Source organism: Gigantopelta aegis, chromosome 3 (assembly GCF_016097555.1).
Source record: "Gigantopelta aegis isolate Gae_Host chromosome 3, Gae_host_genome, whole genome shotgun sequence".
NCBI lineage: Eukaryota > Metazoa > Mollusca > Gastropoda > Neomphalida > Peltospiridae > Gigantopelta > Gigantopelta aegis.
The window spans coordinates 37,707,623-37,726,864 of NC_054701.1; the positions used below are offsets into that span (position 1 = coordinate 37,707,623).

Below are 19,242 nucleotides of genomic sequence, written 5' to 3' on the forward strand. Positions count from 1 at the left end.
GGTTTGTTATATATATATGCACACATACACACGCACATATAATTGTTATAAAACAATTTAGAATGTTTGTAACAAGTTTCTACAAATGTGGTCAAATTATTAACTTCGTACATTATTGTGAATTGTCGGAATAATAATGATAAGAAGAAGAAGAAGAAGAAGAAGAAGAAGAAGAAGAAGAAGAAGAAGAAGAAGAAGAAGAAGAAGAAGAAGAAGAAGAAGAAGAAGACGACGACGACGAAGAAGAAACATTTAAATCCATATTCAGATTATCTTTCAACTGGCGGAGAGGTAGCCCGAGTAATCTGATTGTAAGGGAGCAAGACGGACATGTGGATGGTTATGACGCTCTCGTGTCCGTTTTGCTCCCTTATAATCAGACCATTCGGTCTAGGGAAGAGTAGCCTGACCCCTCCAACTCCCCAACAATGCAATGCAATGCATAACTTTATTTCCATGTTCAGCAAACATAATCCGGTTGTCCAGCAAACTAGTCCGAACGGACGTAGAAAGTGTGGTTAAGAAAAAGTATTGACTTAATGTGCGCCCTGCACTAGACCTACCAGCAAACTTAATCTGGTTATCAAGCAATAGTAAAGTACATAAAATATATACTAACAGCTAACAACTAAACATTAACCCACTTCCATGTTAAAAAGCAATGAAAGTAATAAGTATGAAAAAAAACCCAAAATATTGTGTTAATATATATCAAATTTAGCTATATACACCAATCTGTCAAATGTTTGTGGTTCATTACATGTAGAATGTGAAAATAAATAGGGCGGCTAAGTGCATTTCGATTGAAATTGCTGACTAGAATTTATAGTTTCTTACTTAGCCTCATTGTGAATTGTTAAATGGAAGAAGAAGGCGGGATGTAATTTGTTTACAAATCTTATCACGTTACTTGAATGTTGCTCATCGCTTTAAGACAACTCGTTTATTGGGTAATATCATAGCAGTGTTAATGAATTCTCCATAAACTTATTTCATAAATGACTAGCTGGCAAATAAAGTTTTGGGTTGGTAATAACTAAATAAGTTTAGTGGCTTACATTTGACTTGTTAAAATTAATTTTAAAATGCACTTGCATGTTGCCTGACTCAGTCATTTCTAGAGCTGGGCGGTGTACCATATATACCGTTTTGTATCGGTATCATGTCAATACTGATTTGCCGAGCAAATTTCAAAATACTGAAATTTTGGTATTGAAAAATGTTATCTGCTATTTAGTTAAGCACTAAGTGACTAACAATACATCTGACGATTGCAAAATAGCTTAAAAGAAGAGTACACACATGTCACCTTAGTCTGCGTGGCACAAAAGTCTGCGCATGTTAATTACATTATGTCTTGAAACAAGTGTTGGGGTATGTTTGTAAACAAACAATAGTTTAATACACAAAACAATTGTTAAAACAACACATCTTGATTGTGAATATATACATGTAGATAAATGGTATATAACAATTTGATTGAAAAAAACTGAATTAATGTACTAAAAGTATACTCTTGCCAGCCTCGATCAACATGTTTTTGTATCACCTGTCAACATGTCTGTCACCACTGTAATGATCAAACTTGTATATTAACTTACACAAGTTTATACAGAAGCTTCAATACATACCTTATTGTAATTTATGAATCCATAAATGAAATCAATATTTTATTTTATCTGTTAACGTAAACATCCAAGCATACTTTGAATTTCCCTCCGAGTTACACAACCGGCAATATGGCTGCCAGACGACCAAGCTTACACTGCCTATTTTTTGCTATAGTCTGTTTCAAAGTTATCATTGATTGTGCTACATTTCTAATGAACACTATCTTAGAGGCACTGATTTTCCGTTTCAGATTTTTCCCTTTTCTGTTTCATAATGTTACAAATTCTGGGTTTTTTCCCGTTTCAGTATTAAACAAATTCTGTTTTTGTTTCACACACACACACACACACACACACACACACACACACACACACACACACACCGCAATTAATTGCTGGTATAAAATAAATAAATATGCAATGAGGCAGAACATGTCAGTAGTTTGTATTTATTTTTGGTTTAATTTTAAACACGAATACGCCACGACACAGACTTCGGACATTTTCGGTTTTCTTTACGATATGATCGGGAAAATAATTACAAACGATCACACTATAAACCACTTCTCTTGTTTCATTTATTTTGAACAAAGCCTAACCGGTATCGTGGTTAGGCCATCGGTCAACAGGCTGGTAGGTACTGGGTTTGGATGCCAGTCGAGGCATGGGATTTTTAATCCAGATACCGACTCCAAACCCTGAGTGAGTGCTCCGCAAGGCTCAATGGGTATGTGTAAACCACTTGCACCACCAGTGATCCATAACTGGTTCAACAAAGGCCATGGTTTGTGCTATCCTGCCTGTGGGAGGCGCAAATAAAAGATCCCTTGCTGACTGTCGTAAAAGAGTAGCCTATGTGGCAATAGCGGGTTTCCTCTAAAAAAAAACAGTGTCAGAATGACCATATGTTTGACGTCCAATAGCCGATGATAAGATAAAAAAATCAATGTGCTCTAGTGGCGTCGTTAAATAAAACAAACTACTTTACTTTGAACAAAGCCTGGCATACAATATGCAATTACTGCATTCCTTTGTGAAATCGTAAATATGGCAATGCCGCAAATGTTAAAAATTAATAAGCAAACATAACATATCTTTCACTTGAGTAAATATCGGACAATTTTAGCTCACAATGTTTGGTTTTTCCCGTTAAATCGCCGGGAATAAGCGAAGAAAACACGACTGGTAAAACGTCTAGATACTCTACATTAAACATTTGGCGTAACATACAAAGGTACTAGTGTCGTAGCGTAGCACAGGCAGATGGCAGTGTCCATTGTTTCTAGTTCGAAAAATAAATTTTAATTAATCAAATGCGCTATTTAAAGTTAAATAATGTTTTGGAAAAAAATCAGGAATTCCGTTTCAGATAGGTGATTCCGCGATCGCGGAAAATCAGTGCCTCTACTATCTGTGCTCATTTACACAGTTAATTACAAACAACTTTTGTTGAATAATGATAATATATTTTGACATTGGCCTTTTTTATATTGTAATTTTGTGTTACCCAAACGCATGGAACACCATTTATATTTATCTCATTTGCGCAATCTAAATTTTCCTGAAACAGACTATAATAGGAAGTGTGTGTTGTCTAGAACTTACAAAAAGTCGGATTTATTACCTGTTGTTGTTTCTGTGAATATTAGCAACAGAAGTGGTTGTTTTAATGTTTGCAGCGCAGACTTATGTGCCGTCATACAGACCAGCAAAATACAGGAGGGTGCCACTAAAAATGTGCTTATTACTTGAGTTTAAATGTTTAAAAATTAAAATAATGTTCAGTAGTAACATGTTTATTGTTCCATTGTACAATAGCGGTGAAACATATATATATTTTAAAAGAAAGATTTTAACTTTAAAATATAACACAAATGCTTAGGTGCGCAGACTTAGGTGCCACCAGTGTATTTGTGTAGATAGATAGATAATTAGTTTAACAATGCTCATATACCACTAGAGTTTCGAACACGCCCATCCAGATGTGACCTCCGATAGGGTCAGTGGCTTGACTTGGGATGGGGAGGGGGATGGGAGTATTTGTGTATGGAATTTAATTTTATTTGGATGGAATTAGCAGGTGAGAGTTAACTCAGGCATGTATTTAAAGTCTAGTATACCGAAAATACCATTCGATATTGTACCAGTACCGAATACTGTACCGTTACTGAGGTAAATCACCCACAAAATACCGATACCGAACCTGAAATTTCAATAACGCCCAGCTCTAGTCATTTTGACAGTTTATGGTTAACCTCTGAAAAATTAGTTGTTCTTTCAAAGTGATTAAGTTTGTTTTGTTTAACGACACCTTTTAGAGCACATTGATTTATTAATCATTGTCTATTGGATGTCAGGCATTTAGTAATTTTGACATATTTATGTCAGGGGTGCTAATTCTCGGATCAGCGTTTCCTCGCATTTTAATCGTCCTTTCCTCCAAAATGTGCCAGATGGCACAGATTGTAACCTAGGATTTTAAGAATTTCCGGGACCCCTCTAGATTTCTTCTTTTTTACGTTCACCAATTCCCACCCCTGATATGTATATATATATATATATATATATGAGGCAGCCCGCTACATTTTTTCATTAGTAGCAAGGGATCTTTTATGTACTCCATCCCACAGACAGGAAAGCACATACTACTGCCTTTGACCAGTTGTGGTGCACTGATTGGAATGAGAAAAACCCAATCAGTTGAATGGATCCACTGAGGTGGTTTGATCCTGCAACACAAGCATTTCAGTAGTAGAACCTTTAAATGATCCTCATGATGAGGTATGCTAAGCTTTAGGACAAATTCCCTTAAGTGTACTTGTTAAATTATTCCCACTGTTACTTATACTATAGTCTGTCCCATCCTCCTACAAAAATGTATTTTGTAAATAATTTCAGTTTGGTTTACTAAGAAGAATGTATGTGAGCTAAAGACTGGTCCATTAGTAGGTTTTGAGGAAGTGTTTTACCAATCATGGTCAGGGCTAGCTTTGGGTGAGCAAAACAATTTGCCATATTGTCTATTAAACTTCAAAAATTGCAGAAATTGTCAGTTATATTCTTTAAAAAAATGTCAATTATTACATGAAATTATTTCACCAAACTAAAATAAAATTTGCCAACTACTAATTGTCAAATTTGGCGAGTGCCAGAGCTAGCCTTGATGGTGATTAGGTGTGCTTGAGATACTGTTACACAAGTTGTTTGCAAGATGTACTCGACTGCCATGCTCATAGTTGTGATAATTGTTTTTCTAAAGCACTTGAAATCAACGTGTCGCGGAAATTGATTTAAGGCACTTACACGCCGTCAAAGTGCTTACTTTACATACCAAGGCTTATTGGCTCACTATGCCTTTACGGCCCTGGAGAAACCCCTGTATATATATATATATATATATCGTGTGTGTGTGTGTGTGTGTGTGTATCACTGAACTGAAGACATTTGTGTCAAAGTCAGCATTACATTATTGTAACTAGTATACTCATGGAAATATCTACAATTGGGAAAAGAACATGTAAGTATTCTGTTTGCAATCATTAGTAATTCAGTCTTTAATTTGCCATTAATTTTTTTCAAATGATTGACTATTGTGTTGGAAGCAAGAATAATAATTTATATTGTAATTACTGTTAATGTTAAATATAATTCAATTTTTTAATTTCTTTTTTCAGAAAACATGGGTTCTTTGTCATCTCTGACCAGTTAAATGACTTGGAAGCTTTAAGAAATGTATTTACAGGGAGTTTATTAAGTATTGGACAAGCTTGAAGATTGATGAGTCACTAGGAAAGATGCCATCATTTAAGCTTGCATCAGCGGGAGATGATGTTAAGCTATGGGATTGTCATACTTTTGATCGTCTCAAACAGTACAACCCACACGACCAAAATGTTTCTGCACTGAGTTGGAGTAATGATGGTAATTATTGCATCATAACAAGTAGAACTAACGCAGGGCACATTCTGTGACACTTGGGATAGATCCCTGTTGGTCTATTTCTCATTCCAGCCAGTGCACTGCAACTGGTATAAAGGCTGTCAGGGTTTCTGCCAGAGGGTAAAACAGGTATGGCACCATACCCAAATATTTCTGCTGATTATTTTTTTAAAGTTAATCTTTTGACAAAATGAATTACTCTTATCATTAATGTATGATTTTCTAAACCCTAACCCTAAACTTAACTCATTTTCTCTCTGGTGGAATCCCCCCCCCCCCCATACCCCCTGTTGTAGGATGTTTACTGTGGTTACGTTCAATTCCATAGCGCCATACCCAAAAGTTTCTTTCTGGCAAAAACACTGGCTGTGGTATGTGCTGACCTATCTGTGGGATGGTGCATATAAAAGATCCCTTGCTACTAATGGAAAAATGTAGCGGGTCTCCTCTCTATGACTGTCAAAATGACCATATGTTTGACATCCAACAGCTTATGATTAATAAATCAATTTGCTCTAATGGTGTTAATCAAAACAAACTTTTTTCATTCTGTGACACATAAAGTTGTTTACTTTGCATCATGGTTATTTTTACAATTGAGCTGAAATTTTGTTTATATATCTTTATCATGTACTGTTAGAGATCAAGCTTAATTTTCATGGCAATTTACCCATTTTTCACAGTTATGGCCCTTGAATTTAGGAGATAGAAAAATTTGTTGGTCCTGGTAGGGGACATGTATTGCTTTAGCAGTAGTCTCAGAATGCTTGTTCATCAGATGAACTGTGGAAATGACCAAATGTTAGCAACCAAATACATGTAAGCCATGGCTTCTATAATTTTTATAAAATCCACTAGCCATGGGATCAGTGATTTAAAAAATTTACCAGCCACAATTTAAAATTCACTAGCCCTACTTTACTTTAAGTAAATACAATTTTACTAAATAATAATAATATTTTCATATATGTCACCTAACAATGGAGATAGAGCTTACAAACACTAACATTGTGGGTTGTTGTGGGGGCAGGATATTCAAATTTACAAAATACAACATTTGATATCTTTTCTTTTTTTTCACTTGCCGTCGAGCATGGCAATAGTAGTTATTTACTAGCATGAGAGTGGGGCTATCATAATCTAGAAGCCCTGTGTAAGTGTAGATCAAAATGTCCTGAGTTGTTTTTAAACAGATATCCGTAATTTGCTTTGTCTTTACCCCACTTTTCTTATATTTATTAACTTAAATCTTTCTCTCTTTTTTTCAGCCTCTTGGTTAGCTAGTGCTTCTGCCCTTGACAACAAAATAGCTCTGTCTTGTGTAAAGAATGGGAGTGTTGCCACAATCAGTTTGGATTGTGAGGTATGTACTATATTGTACACAGTCACTTTTTGGGAGCTACTAACAGGTTCATTCCAGTCAGGGACTCCTCGAATAGTCGTGCATAGTATTTAGCAGGCCTGGAAAATCATATTTCATGGGGAGTTATTAAAAAAAAAAAATAATTAGCTGGGTTTTTTTTTCACCATTCAAAATAACATAAAGAGAGATCATCAATTTGCTTCTTTCTTTTTTTCACTTCCTTGCAATGCAGAAAGTTCATTCACAGTCCTTGCCTTTTGAAAAACTGGTGAGTGAAAAATCGCACACCTCAAAATGCTTAGGCGAATGAAAAATCACACTCATCAAAATGCTACGGCGAGTGAAAACCAAGCATTATTAATGTATGAAGTAATTGGTACATGTAAATGTAGAGTATGTTGCAACAAAAATGATCCAATAAACCAATAATGTTTTTTTCTAATTTTATACTTGGTTCATTAGTGTACTCGGACCCTTTCAGGAATAGAGTTATTAAACATTTCAGGTGCAGTGCTATAGAAATATAATTATGACATACACTGATTTTTTAATTACAGTATGTACTATTCAGATAATTTGATGTACACAATTATAGATACTTTTTTCAGTGTTAAGATGGTTTGATGAACGTGCAGCTAAACATGTGTAGGAAATTAGGAATTAACTTGTCTTGAATTTACAACGAACATGATTAGGAAAGTTGGGATAAGAAAAACCCACTGGTTCTGCGGAGGTGGTTCAATTAGAACTATGACCCAAGCATTTCAGGTGTGCACTACCGACTGAATTAGATCCCTCATATTATTATTTAATTTTTTTTTTTTACTAATTCATGAAATTGTTGGCCTACAATTAGTTCAATTGACATTGTTTGTTGGGGCATTGACATTCATGTGATATTTTTAATTAAACAATTACACAGCCAGTCTACCTCCCACGTCATTTGACCTACCGCTACCAGTTACGAATGGCTCTGACATCTATGTCAAGTCAGCTTTACGTTATTGATCTAGAACGGTCCCAGTGTTGTTGATATAAAATATACGAACTCCAACAAAATATGTCATTACAAAGGATTTTATTCCAAACATTGGATGTCATAATAAAGATGATCTAAAAAAAAACCTAATTTTAGACACCATCATAAATGCATAACAAGTTGTTAAGTAGACCAGTGTGTGCGTGCAGCCAAAGTTCCAAGAGTAAAAATAATCTGACCCCGATAGCTCTGATTGGGCAATATGCCACAGAGTACTGTGCATCAAATTATGTTCCAGTCAAATGGTCTGTGACCTTGTAACAAATGTATTGAAACAAACAAAAAATAAATAGTCGGCTATGATTACTGTTACTATATTATGTACATATATGGATATATAAATAACATTAATTTCTGGCTGAAATACATATATTTAAGTGAAGTTTTATTTGATTTTGTTTAAAGATAAAAAAATAAAAAATAAAAAAATAAACATAAAAAAAGGAAATGATACCTAGGCCTATTACTATATACCTATTATCATTTCTTTTCCTTCTTTTTATTATTTTGTCTACTTTTGAATTGTCTTTGTCTAAATTTCATTTCTTTTTTAAAGAAAATAAAAAGTTACACGCTTGCCATTTTCGGGACCTCACATAAGCTTTTTAGGCTAATAACTATGAACTAATCAAGACAATTTTACCTACTATGCTGATTTCCGTAATGAGTTCATTTGTCAATGTGTAGGCCACAGAAGCCACTGCTTAATTCAATTCCTTTTTATCTTCAAAACTATACCTTATCAGACGTTGTGATATGTTACCTTACAAAAGTGGACTGTTTGTAATTAATAATAAATTAAATAGGCAAAGGAGTTTTGATCAGATTGGTACGTCTTCGAAGATGTCTGTTAAACCGGTGTTTTCCCGATTTGTATACAGGGATGTGAGAGCTACGCGGAAATATGTAAATGCGCTTTTCCATTTCGTCTAAAGAAACAAAAACATGATGTTCAGTACTGTTGATCACACAAGGTTCATTTACATGTTTTCACGGTTTCAAGTTTATGATGTGCGCCTTATATTATAAGTTATAACCAGTTTAGATTTGTTCGCATTGAATGCAATTTTTGGCATTTCCAGGGGTTGCAAACAACAATTTTCCTTCAGGGGCCCTTGAGCTGCCCCTGGACCCTGGTCGCAGAAAGCTGTTTTGTTCCAGTCCCTCTCAATCCCTGTGTATAACAAATATAAGTACCTGTCATGTATTAAAAGGTTGCATGAACGCTACCATTCTCGTCACATTTAAAAAAAAAATTGGTATTATTAAACAGAACTTTCTATAAGCTACATACGGTTTTGTAAATAGTGGCAATCAGTATAAAAAAAATATTTGACATGCGCTGTTTATTAAGTGTAACATGCATTATTTTTCACACTTGCCAGATTGAAATTGCATGCGCTGTACGAGTGCGATCGCACCCGTGCACCTTAAAAGACGAGGTCTGCATTCATTTAACAATATTCTCTGAACACATTATTTTCCATATTGTTAAAAGAAAATAGCTTTGGTTGATGATTTTGGTACGAGGTTAGTACTAAAACTGAGAATCACACTCTTTTGAAATGGGGTATGGGGGTGGGACGTAGCCCATTGGTAAAGCAAATCGCCTGATGCGTGGTTCATCTGGGATCAATCCCTGTTCGTGGGCCCATTGTGCTATTTCTCATTCCAGGCAGTGAACCACGACTGGTACATCAAAGGTGTATGTGCTATCCTGTCTGTGGAATGGTGCATATAAAAGATCCCTTGCTACTAATGAAAACATCATGTTTCCTCTCTAAGACTATGTCAGAATTACCAACTGTTTGATATCCAATAGCCATGACTAATAATTCAAACTGCTCTAGTGATGTTATTAACAAAACTAATTTTGAAATTGTCTGCCTCAGGTCTGTCATTAAACTTTCTATTCCTATTTTGATTGTATCTGTTCTTATCACAATGTGACAGCAGCTTTAACTAAACTTCATTAATGTCATATTAATATTTGTGTTTTTCAGGAAGGTCAGACGTGCGTTGAGTACGATTCAAGTGCTCGACACTTGATATCTGGAGGTATAAGTGGTACTGTTAAGATCTGGGATGTTAAGATGCGTAAAGCAAAGAAAACATTCAAGGTATGTCTTAATTTAAGTTTATTATAATTATATTTATTTAGTAGTATAAACTTACTGTAAAAGGAAGTGTAATTCAGTGTTTAGCTTTGATGTTAATTGTAGTAATTCATACAAAACAAATTAACAAAGTTAACTTCATTTACAGTACAGGCATCAAAATAAACATTGTGTCTGGTAACCCATTTACAGGTTACCACAAAATATAGCCTGGTAACCGCAACTATATGAAAGTTAGAGTTGAATTCCTGTTATTGGTATGACTAATGGAATCTGGAAGTAAATTTGTCTAGTGGGTGCTACTTAAACGCAAATTGCCGAAATTGCTTTGCAATTGCACAAGTGCGCACGAAAATCGGTGCAATTTCATACGAGAAAACAAAACGCAGAAGTAAATTCATCTAGTGGATGCGGCTTAAATGCAGAATGACTATTACTGCTTGCAATTGCACATTGATGCAATTCCTTACCAGAAAATGAAACGCAGAAGTCTGGAATGTATTACCTGGTTTATATTCGGAAACGAAACTACCGTTATTGACATTTTTGTCGAGAACGAAACACCATTCTCAACTTTTCTTACATGTGGTAACCTCCCGGTAACCTGAACGACTGTTCTCGACTTATTTCGATGCGTGCAGTATAACTGTGATTTAACGCCCACTAATGTACCAATACAATTTTGGCATTATATTGAGTTGGCGGTATAGTGAAGAGTGCCTTGAATTTACTACCAAACATATTTTGTTTGAAGTTGCTAAATGTCAACAGAATGACATGTTTTAAATAAAACTAACAAACAGTGACACAAATAAAATTAAATTAAAAAATAACAAGAAATTAACAAATATTTTATGTATTTATAAACACGGTAAATCAGAATGTTTATTCCCTTATGCAAAATGAAAATTTTACATTTTATTAACATCCTGGTCTCTTCATGGCCACTGAAGGAATGGGTTCCAGTTCAGTGGTCATCGCATGTTTTGTCACAAGTTACCATAACACTTTCAACAATCTGCTCATCGCTGAGACTGGCAGATGTCTCAATCTCTTTATCAACATTGACAAACTCATCTAGGTCCATTCTCAGTTCATTGTCGATAGAAAGCCTGTGTTACATCACCAACCATATCCCGTAATGCTGTCGTTTCGTTGGCTTGTTCTTTAAGCAACTCTGCATGAAGCTCTCAAGGAACAACCCCTGTATGTATCCAACAGTTTTTGATGTTTGTGGCACTGACAATGTCCCAGGCTTCACCAAACGAATGCCGTCACTTAGTGGTAACTGGAGATCATTACCAGACCTGAAGTAATTAATTCATGAATGAAACTGAAAGCACCTATCTGTCACGTGATCATCAGACTGTCGTTTGTTCCTGTACCGTCAGCGCTAATTAGGCATGAATACCACGACTACCCCAAGCAATTGTTGCTAATTGCCACTCAACAACACAGTGCACAGTTACTGTATACTCAGTACTACCAGTGATCATTAGTGTTAGATTTTCACCAATCAACATGTTAATTAAAGCACTATGATTGACTTCTGACCACACTGTTGGTGCTATTATTGAGGGTATTATAATGACTAAATGGAGTTCGGTTTGAAAAGGACTTTGGCGGATGGTAAGGGTGGCAGTAAATTGAGGGAATTAAACAGAGATACAAATGGTACTTGAAAAGAAGTTGGCGGTAGGCAGGGTTGGCATTAAATCGAGGGTACACTGCATTTTAAATCAGATAAAATGTAATGTTGGTTAACCAAATAAAAAAGACCTTAAAATGACAAGAGTAGATGAGCGACAATAGGACGAAAAAAAGAGTGTGATGTTAAAACAGGGAAATAAAAAAGTAGACTAGATCTCGTCTTCAAAATTGTTACTTCTCAAAAGTATGCATTTATTAGAATTATAAAAAATGCATTTCGATATATTACAAACAACCGAGATGACCAGAAACACTGGATATTCGGGAATGGATAATCTAAATAATAATATGCAAGTAATGTTTATTTCAATTTTCAAAAATGGCTCTGTTAGTGATAAATATGTTGTAGTGCTTAAACATTTGGGTACGTCACTTTAATAACTGTAATATAACTTTCACTCTTTCTGTCAATGTCATTTATGTTTCCCTTTCTGTTTTGCAGGATCATAAAAGCACTCTGACAAGTGCTTGTTTCAACCACAATGACACGTGCATTGCCTCAGGGTCTGAAACAGGGGAGATAATCATAAACAATGTGGTGTCAGGTTTTGGCAGCAGTCCACTTGTTGCCCCCAAAACTCAGGTATTTGTGTTGGAAAATACTGTGTGTAGACATGTTGTGAATTACCATTATCATTATAATAGTCATTTGGTTTGATCTCTCTTTAAGCATATTTGTAATTTTCAGACTATTCATCGGATTTGGTTTGAGAAGTCCCTGTTGGATACCATGTATGACATTTGATCGATATGTTTTTAAAACACAGAGCTGTCATCTCATTAAAAGAGTTTGTTTTTGTTAACGCAAATCTGAAAATTCTGGGTATTCAGTTAGATTCCTATTAACATTTATATATGTAAGAATAACAACATCCAGTCCATCTAATGTTCAGGCAATCTCTGTTAGAAAATGTAATTGTTATGTCCACATAATAATCATGTTATTACATGGCTTGTAATTCATCTTGTGTAGTGGTAAGTAAACTTTGCCTCTCCAGTTTTATTCTGGAATCAAAGAAAGAAATGTTTTATTTAATGACGCACTCAACACATTTTATTTATGGTTATTTGGCATCAGGCATATGGTTAAGGACCACACTGATATTGAGAGTAAACCCGCTGTTGCCACTTCATGGGCTACTCTTTTTGATTAGCAGCAAGTGATCTTTTATATGCATCATCCCACAGACAGGATAGTACATACCATGGCCTTTGTTACACCAGTTGTGGAGCACTGGCTGGAAAGAGAAATAGCCCAATGGGTCTTAGACCGACTGCGCATCAAGCGAAAGCTTTACCACTGGAAGCAGAAATTGAGAAGCAGTTCTAAAACTTTATCCCAAAATTAGTCTCCTAATTAGATTGTAACAGCATGCAGAAGACTTAAGACAACAAGAAAAATGTTTGTGATTTATGTTGCCACTCCTGAAAATATGCAGTTCTGTCTATATCAGGAATACTGTAAAATACAAGATGGAAAGGAGATACGGCTTGTGAATCTGATTATTGTTCATTTTGAGTGGAATTTTCAGTCTGCCTCCTATAAATTTTAAGCCTTGAAGTATTTATTTGTATCAAATTCAGAATTAATTAATCATTTAGAACCTTGTGAAAAAAATGTGGATTGCTGTGATGTAAAATTGCATGAATCCAAATGGATTCTGGTTAAATTTGATAAAAAAAAGTAGGCCTGAATTAAGTAGTCAAATGCACATGATTTGCCAAAACAAAAATATAATCCAGAAAAAAGTGGATTATCATTATGTAAAGTTGCAGGAATTGAAATGGATTTTAGTACAATTTGATGAAAAAATAGGCCTGATATTAATTAGTCACTTAGCACATTGTGAAAACCCCCAGAAAAGAAGTAGATTGATAAAAAAAAAAAAATAGGCCTGAAATTAATTAGTTACTTAGAAAAAAATGTAGATTAACATTATGTAATGTTGCAGGAATACAAATGGATTTTAGTGCAATTTGATACAAAATTAGATGCACATTAACCTGTGTATTTATTACTTTCAGGCTGTGTGTCAGCTTCAGTTCAAGAAGTCTCTGCTTGGTGCAGTCTATGACAGCGGATCTGTGTGTTTATGGGACACCAACACACGCCGTCTCATTCACATGTTCACTAACGTTCATCGAGCTCCGGCAACAGGAATAACGTTTTCACCTCTCAATGAAATGTTGATGATGACAGTTGGTCTCGATAAACGACTTGTCTTTTATGATGTTGTCAGCAAAGAGTATGTTTATTTAATAAGATACGTCGTTGATTAACAGAATTAATATTTCAAATAACAGTTTGATATTTATTGCAGAAAATAAGTAATCATAGCACAGCTAAAAACCAAAAACATATTTTTTATTTTTGACAAACTAAAGCTTCCATACCACATTTACACTAATTTCAGATAAAATCATAGTCTTACATAATAATATTAACCTCATTAATGTTTTTAGTCTGAGTCAAGATTCTAAAACTTTTATTACCACTGGGCCTGTTCTAATGACAATATTAATATATCCATGATTGCAGCTTTAAGTGTTTGTTTTGTTTAGAATTTGTGGGGTTTTTTTTAAAGGTATCAGCACATTGACCCTAGAAATGTGAATATTAAAATGTCCATATCTCCATAAATATTTGGAGCTAACTCAAATCATTTCAGTTTCAGTGGTTTTGTAATTGTATCCAAAGTTGATATAAGTATGACCCAAATCTGAGATAGCATGGTTTCTACCGATGGTTGAATAAGTTTAACTTCGAATGACCATTTAATTACTTGACCTAACATTAAATATATCTTTTTGTGCTTTTACTTTACAGGACGTTGAAGGTGATAGAGATAGATAGTCCACTTACAGCGATTGATCTTATGCACGACGGCTTTACTTTAGCAGTGGGGTCGACCCGGGGAAAACTCACTGTCTATGACTTGCGGCAGAGCTCGTCACCCATCACATCATTTACTGCTCATAAGTCATCTATCCAGTCACTGAAGTTTCAGCCTGGGAATAAATCTAACCAGGTACATTTAAAGCATGAACACACTGAATGAATATTCCAAATTTAAACAATCGATTAGGCACAAACAGGGCTTCTAGAAATTTTATAAAATCACTAGCCATGGGATCAGTTTTTAATTTTTAATATATAATTTTTTTTACTACATACATTTCTGATATAAAAAAAAGTTGTTTTTTTTAATTTTTATTAATATCTGTTTCAGACAATTTCGTATTAAAACATTTGAAGTTAAAAACTCGTTTATCGATGGAACTATTTTTCGTCACTGGCAAGTGGTTTCGTTCGCATCCGCGTGGTACGGCTCCGTTAATAAATTGGTAACAATTATTGTCTGGCGTTATTTTGATTATTTGGCTATATGGTTTAACATGTCGGCAAGATAAATTCGTTGTAGAAGCATCTCTCGGGGTATATGGCTTTTTATGTACCCTCTGTGTGTTCTTTTACCCCCTCACCTTCGGCTTGGGGTAAAAGAACACACAGAGGGTACATAAAAAGCCATATACCCCTCGTGATGCTTCTACAACTTATATTAACATTGTAACTTTAGAGTTGCTAACCAAAGCTAATGTTACCTGCTTGAAATGTTTTCATTGTGACTTACGGTAGTGAGGGTTGGCTGGTAAGGATAGGGGCAGAATGCACAATTGGTCGAGGATTGGTCTTTATAGGTGGGCATTTTATTGGGCTATTTCTCGTCCCAGATAGTCCTTGCTGCTGATTGAAACTGTGGTCATTAACTATAAATAAATGTAACTAAATAAAAAATGTAATTAAATAAAACCTTTCTCTCTTTCTAAAGAGGACTGTACAAACAGTTTATATTTCAAGACATGCAATCTGTGACAGCCTTCAGTGGTGTGTGACCGTGTCTTTAATGGCTTCTGATTAAACAATGTACCCAGATATGCAGACATCAACATAAAAAAACAATGAGGGGAGTTATTAATTGCTCCCCTAACTTAGATTATGGGGAATCATTAAGATATTACCATATTGATGTCACAAAAATACACATGCTAAGGGGAACTAAAATTCTATAATAGTTTGTTGTTTTTCCACATCCTAAAGAGTGCCCTACAACTGGTACTTTAAAGATCATGGTATATGATGTCCTTTACTGCTAATGGAAAATATAGTGGGGGGTTTTCTATAGACTATGTCAAAATTACCCAATATTTGATGGTTAATTAATCAATGTGTTCTAGTGGTGTCGTTAAACAAAACAAACTTTAAACATTTGCTGAACCTCTGATCAAGGAATAATGAACTAAATGTGTGAAATCTTGTGAATATGTCAACCACGTGTCTTTAGAACACTTGATGTATTTTTACAGCAATATATAATGTGTGAATATCTGGTAACTAAATTTATTGTTGTTATTTGCTTGTCTGTTTATTTTCCAGTCGGATCTATCCAATGAGAAAATGAACAAACTGAACAGACGACATTTACCACCAGCTCCCAGAGATTCGGCTCAAGTTAACCCGGTTACATTCATAAGTACGATCAGTACCTTTTTGTTTCACCTTTATCAAGTAAAAAGGCAAGATATGTAGGTATTACTTTCCTGATAGTGGCAGCGGTGACAGCATCAACTTTTATGTTAATGTTTTGCGTTTAAATCAGTTTCTCACAAGCTATAAGTCCTGTGTCAATGAAACTTGGTTTATAATTGTACCGTGCACCAAAAAATAAAACATTTTGGTAGGCCAGACATTTAATTCCGTGTCATTCTGCGCCCATATTTTTGAAGTTATCTTAGGCTACGAAATTGTAAAACAATTGTAAGCTATGACGTCACTATGGCGTGTGCTGTAGCGACGTCATACATGCCATAGTGATGTCACAACCTACGACGGTTTTACGATTTCCTTTATCTAATAAAATATAGCCCCATGCTTATTACATGTTTTAAAGTCTTAGACTCCAGTCTCTAACAAGATTGTGAAACTTTAATGTCATAGCAACACATACAAATTACATGCTTGTGATGTCATAAACATTTTAGTCTAGACTGTCAAGTTTTATAAGCATCAGTGATGTGAGATTTCCGAGTTTTCGTGGAATTCCGCGTTTTCATGACACAAATTCCGTATTTTTATATTTTTTTCCGCGAATAAATAAAAATATAAATTTAACGGTTTTGTCCGACTTTTAAGCTTTTTACCGGTATTTCCGTCTTTTAATCAACACGGAAGTCATTCGACTTATCTCCCTTCCTGCACCGAACAGTAACGAGGTTTGCCAAGGTTTTCTGTTGTTGGGCGACATTTCATTGGTTCGTTTTCGCCAACCGTGTATAGCATTAGACAATTAGCCCGCATTTTGTAAAGCGGCAATGGCAACACGGCGCAAAGATATCGTGAAGAAATGAGACAAGTTAAAACTCGACGTAAACATAAAAAATCCCTGGCGATGGGAATGGCTAGAGAAACAGGTGGACGGGTGCCCCCCTGATCCCCCCACTGGCCCCAGACACCACTGAACAATTTTTAACATTTGGCATTTTGACATTTGGTCACTCACATCCCTGAAGCATGGACCATGATGCACATGAACCTTCAGTCCCAGTAAATATGATAGCAGGTCAAGGTTAGGGGCATGTGGCAGGGCTTTTAATCTCACTTAATTTGGGCACAACAGGGTTTTTTGTCTGCTTTAAGCACAACAAGAGTTCTTTGATGAATAATGTTATTAATAGCAGCTGAAGATTTGTGTCAATATAATTGAAGCTTAATATTTCTGTGGTTTTGATATGAAATCTTTTGAGGTTAGCATATTTATACTTAATTTGGGTATAATTATTTTGGGCACGACTGGTATATCAAAGGCCGTGGTATGTGCCATCCTGTCTATGGGATGGTGCATATAAAAGATCCCTTGCTGATAATCGAAAAGAGTAGCCCATAAAGTGGCGACAGCGGGTTTCCTCCCTCAATATCTGTGTGGTCCTTAACCATATGTCCGACGCCATATAACCATAAATAAAATGTGTTGAGTGCCTCGTTAAATAAAACATTTCCTTTCATGGATTGATTTGTCTTTTCACTATCCAGTACATAAAATGTGGATTGAGCCATCCCTGCTATGCTATTCTTGGTTTAATAATAAAACTGCTGGGTCATGTAACCATGCGTTAAAAAAACTTATATTAACCCTCCCCCACCAAAAAAATATAAATTTACTCTGTAATTCCAGATTTTAGTGTCTGCTAAAAAGTGTTTCTGTTCTTGTTATCCTCTATAAAGTTTACAGTATCTCCAGACGTTTTAAGCCCCTGCAAAGTTTTCCAGATTTCTTGTCCAGGTTAATTTCTGTGATAAAGTAACTAGAATATTTATAAGGAACACATTTTGCAGTACAAAGTGTATGTTTTGCTTGCAGATGATTCTTCGGAACCTCAAGCCATTAATGTGGAGGAGCATCTGAGCACTTCAGCAGGTGTTGAAGATATATTTTCTCCAGTTCGAGAAGGTTCATTTTAACAATGTTTAATGCTTTAATAAATGAATGGCAAATATATATATAACAAGGATATTTTTAAAATTAATAATACATTTTCTGAGGGTTTTATAAAGACAATTTTAGAATTAATTATCGAAAAGGGCTTGTTTAATCTCAGAGCAGCATGATCCTGATTACGGCAAGATGGTGCTAGACTATTGAGGCATGGTGCTGTGCTATGCTAAAACAAGCTAGGGAAACCAGTGTAACATCAGGAGGCATTGTGTCGCACCATGCTAAAACAAGCTAGGAAAAACAGTATAACATCAGGAGGCATTGTGTCGCACCATGCTAAAACAAGCTAGGGAAAACAGTATAACATCAGGAGGCATTGTGTCGCACCATGCTAAATAAAGCTAGGAAAAACAGTATAACATCAGGAGGCATTGTGTCGCACCATGCTAAATAAAGCTAGGGAAAACAGTGTAACATCAGGAGGCATTGTGTCGCACCATGCTAAATAAAGCTAGGAAAAACAGTATAACATCAGGAGGCATTGTGTCGCACCATGCTAAAACAAGCTAGGGAAAACAGTATAACATCGGGAGGCATTGTGTCGCACCATGCTAAATAAAGCTAGGAAAAACAGTATAACATCGGGAGGCATTGTGTCGCACCGTGCTAAAACAAGCTAGGAAAAACAGTATAACATCGGGAGGCATTGTGTCACACCGTGCTAAAACAAACTAGGAAAAACAGTATAACATCGGGAGGCATTGTGTCGCACCGTGCTAAAACAAACTAGGAAAACAGTATAATATCAGGAGGCACTGTGTCGCACCGTGCTAAAACAAGCTAGGGAAAACAGTATAACATCAGGAGGCACTGTCGCATCGTGCTAAATAAAGCTAGGAAAAACAGTATAACATCAGGAGGCACGTTGTCGCACCGTTCTAAATAAAGCTAGGAAAAACAGTATAACATCAGG

General features: G+C 35.5%; 1 protein-coding gene across 2 annotated transcripts in view; it reads left to right on the forward strand.

The window, feature by feature from the left end:
- The first annotated feature begins 863 nt into the window (after nt 1-863).
- Nucleotides 864-19,242, forward strand: part of LOC121367992 (protein NEDD1-like) — a 30,997-nt gene continuing 12,618 nt past the window's right edge. For both annotated transcript variants that reach the window (XM_041492477.1, XM_041492478.1), the window contains exons 1-9: nt 864-950; nt 5,285-5,531; nt 6,818-6,912; nt 9,955-10,071; nt 12,221-12,361; nt 13,804-14,024; nt 14,606-14,807; nt 16,214-16,310; nt 18,195-18,284. In XM_041492477.1, the coding sequence (XP_041348411.1) occupies nt 5,405-5,531; nt 6,818-6,912; nt 9,955-10,071; nt 12,221-12,361; nt 13,804-14,024; nt 14,606-14,807; nt 16,214-16,310; nt 18,195-18,284 (1,090 nt within the window). In that variant the 5' untranslated portion in view covers nt 864-950; nt 5,285-5,404. The remainder of the gene's footprint in view (nt 951-5,284; nt 5,532-6,817; nt 6,913-9,954; nt 10,072-12,220; nt 12,362-13,803; nt 14,025-14,605; nt 14,808-16,213; nt 16,311-18,194; nt 18,285-19,242) is intronic.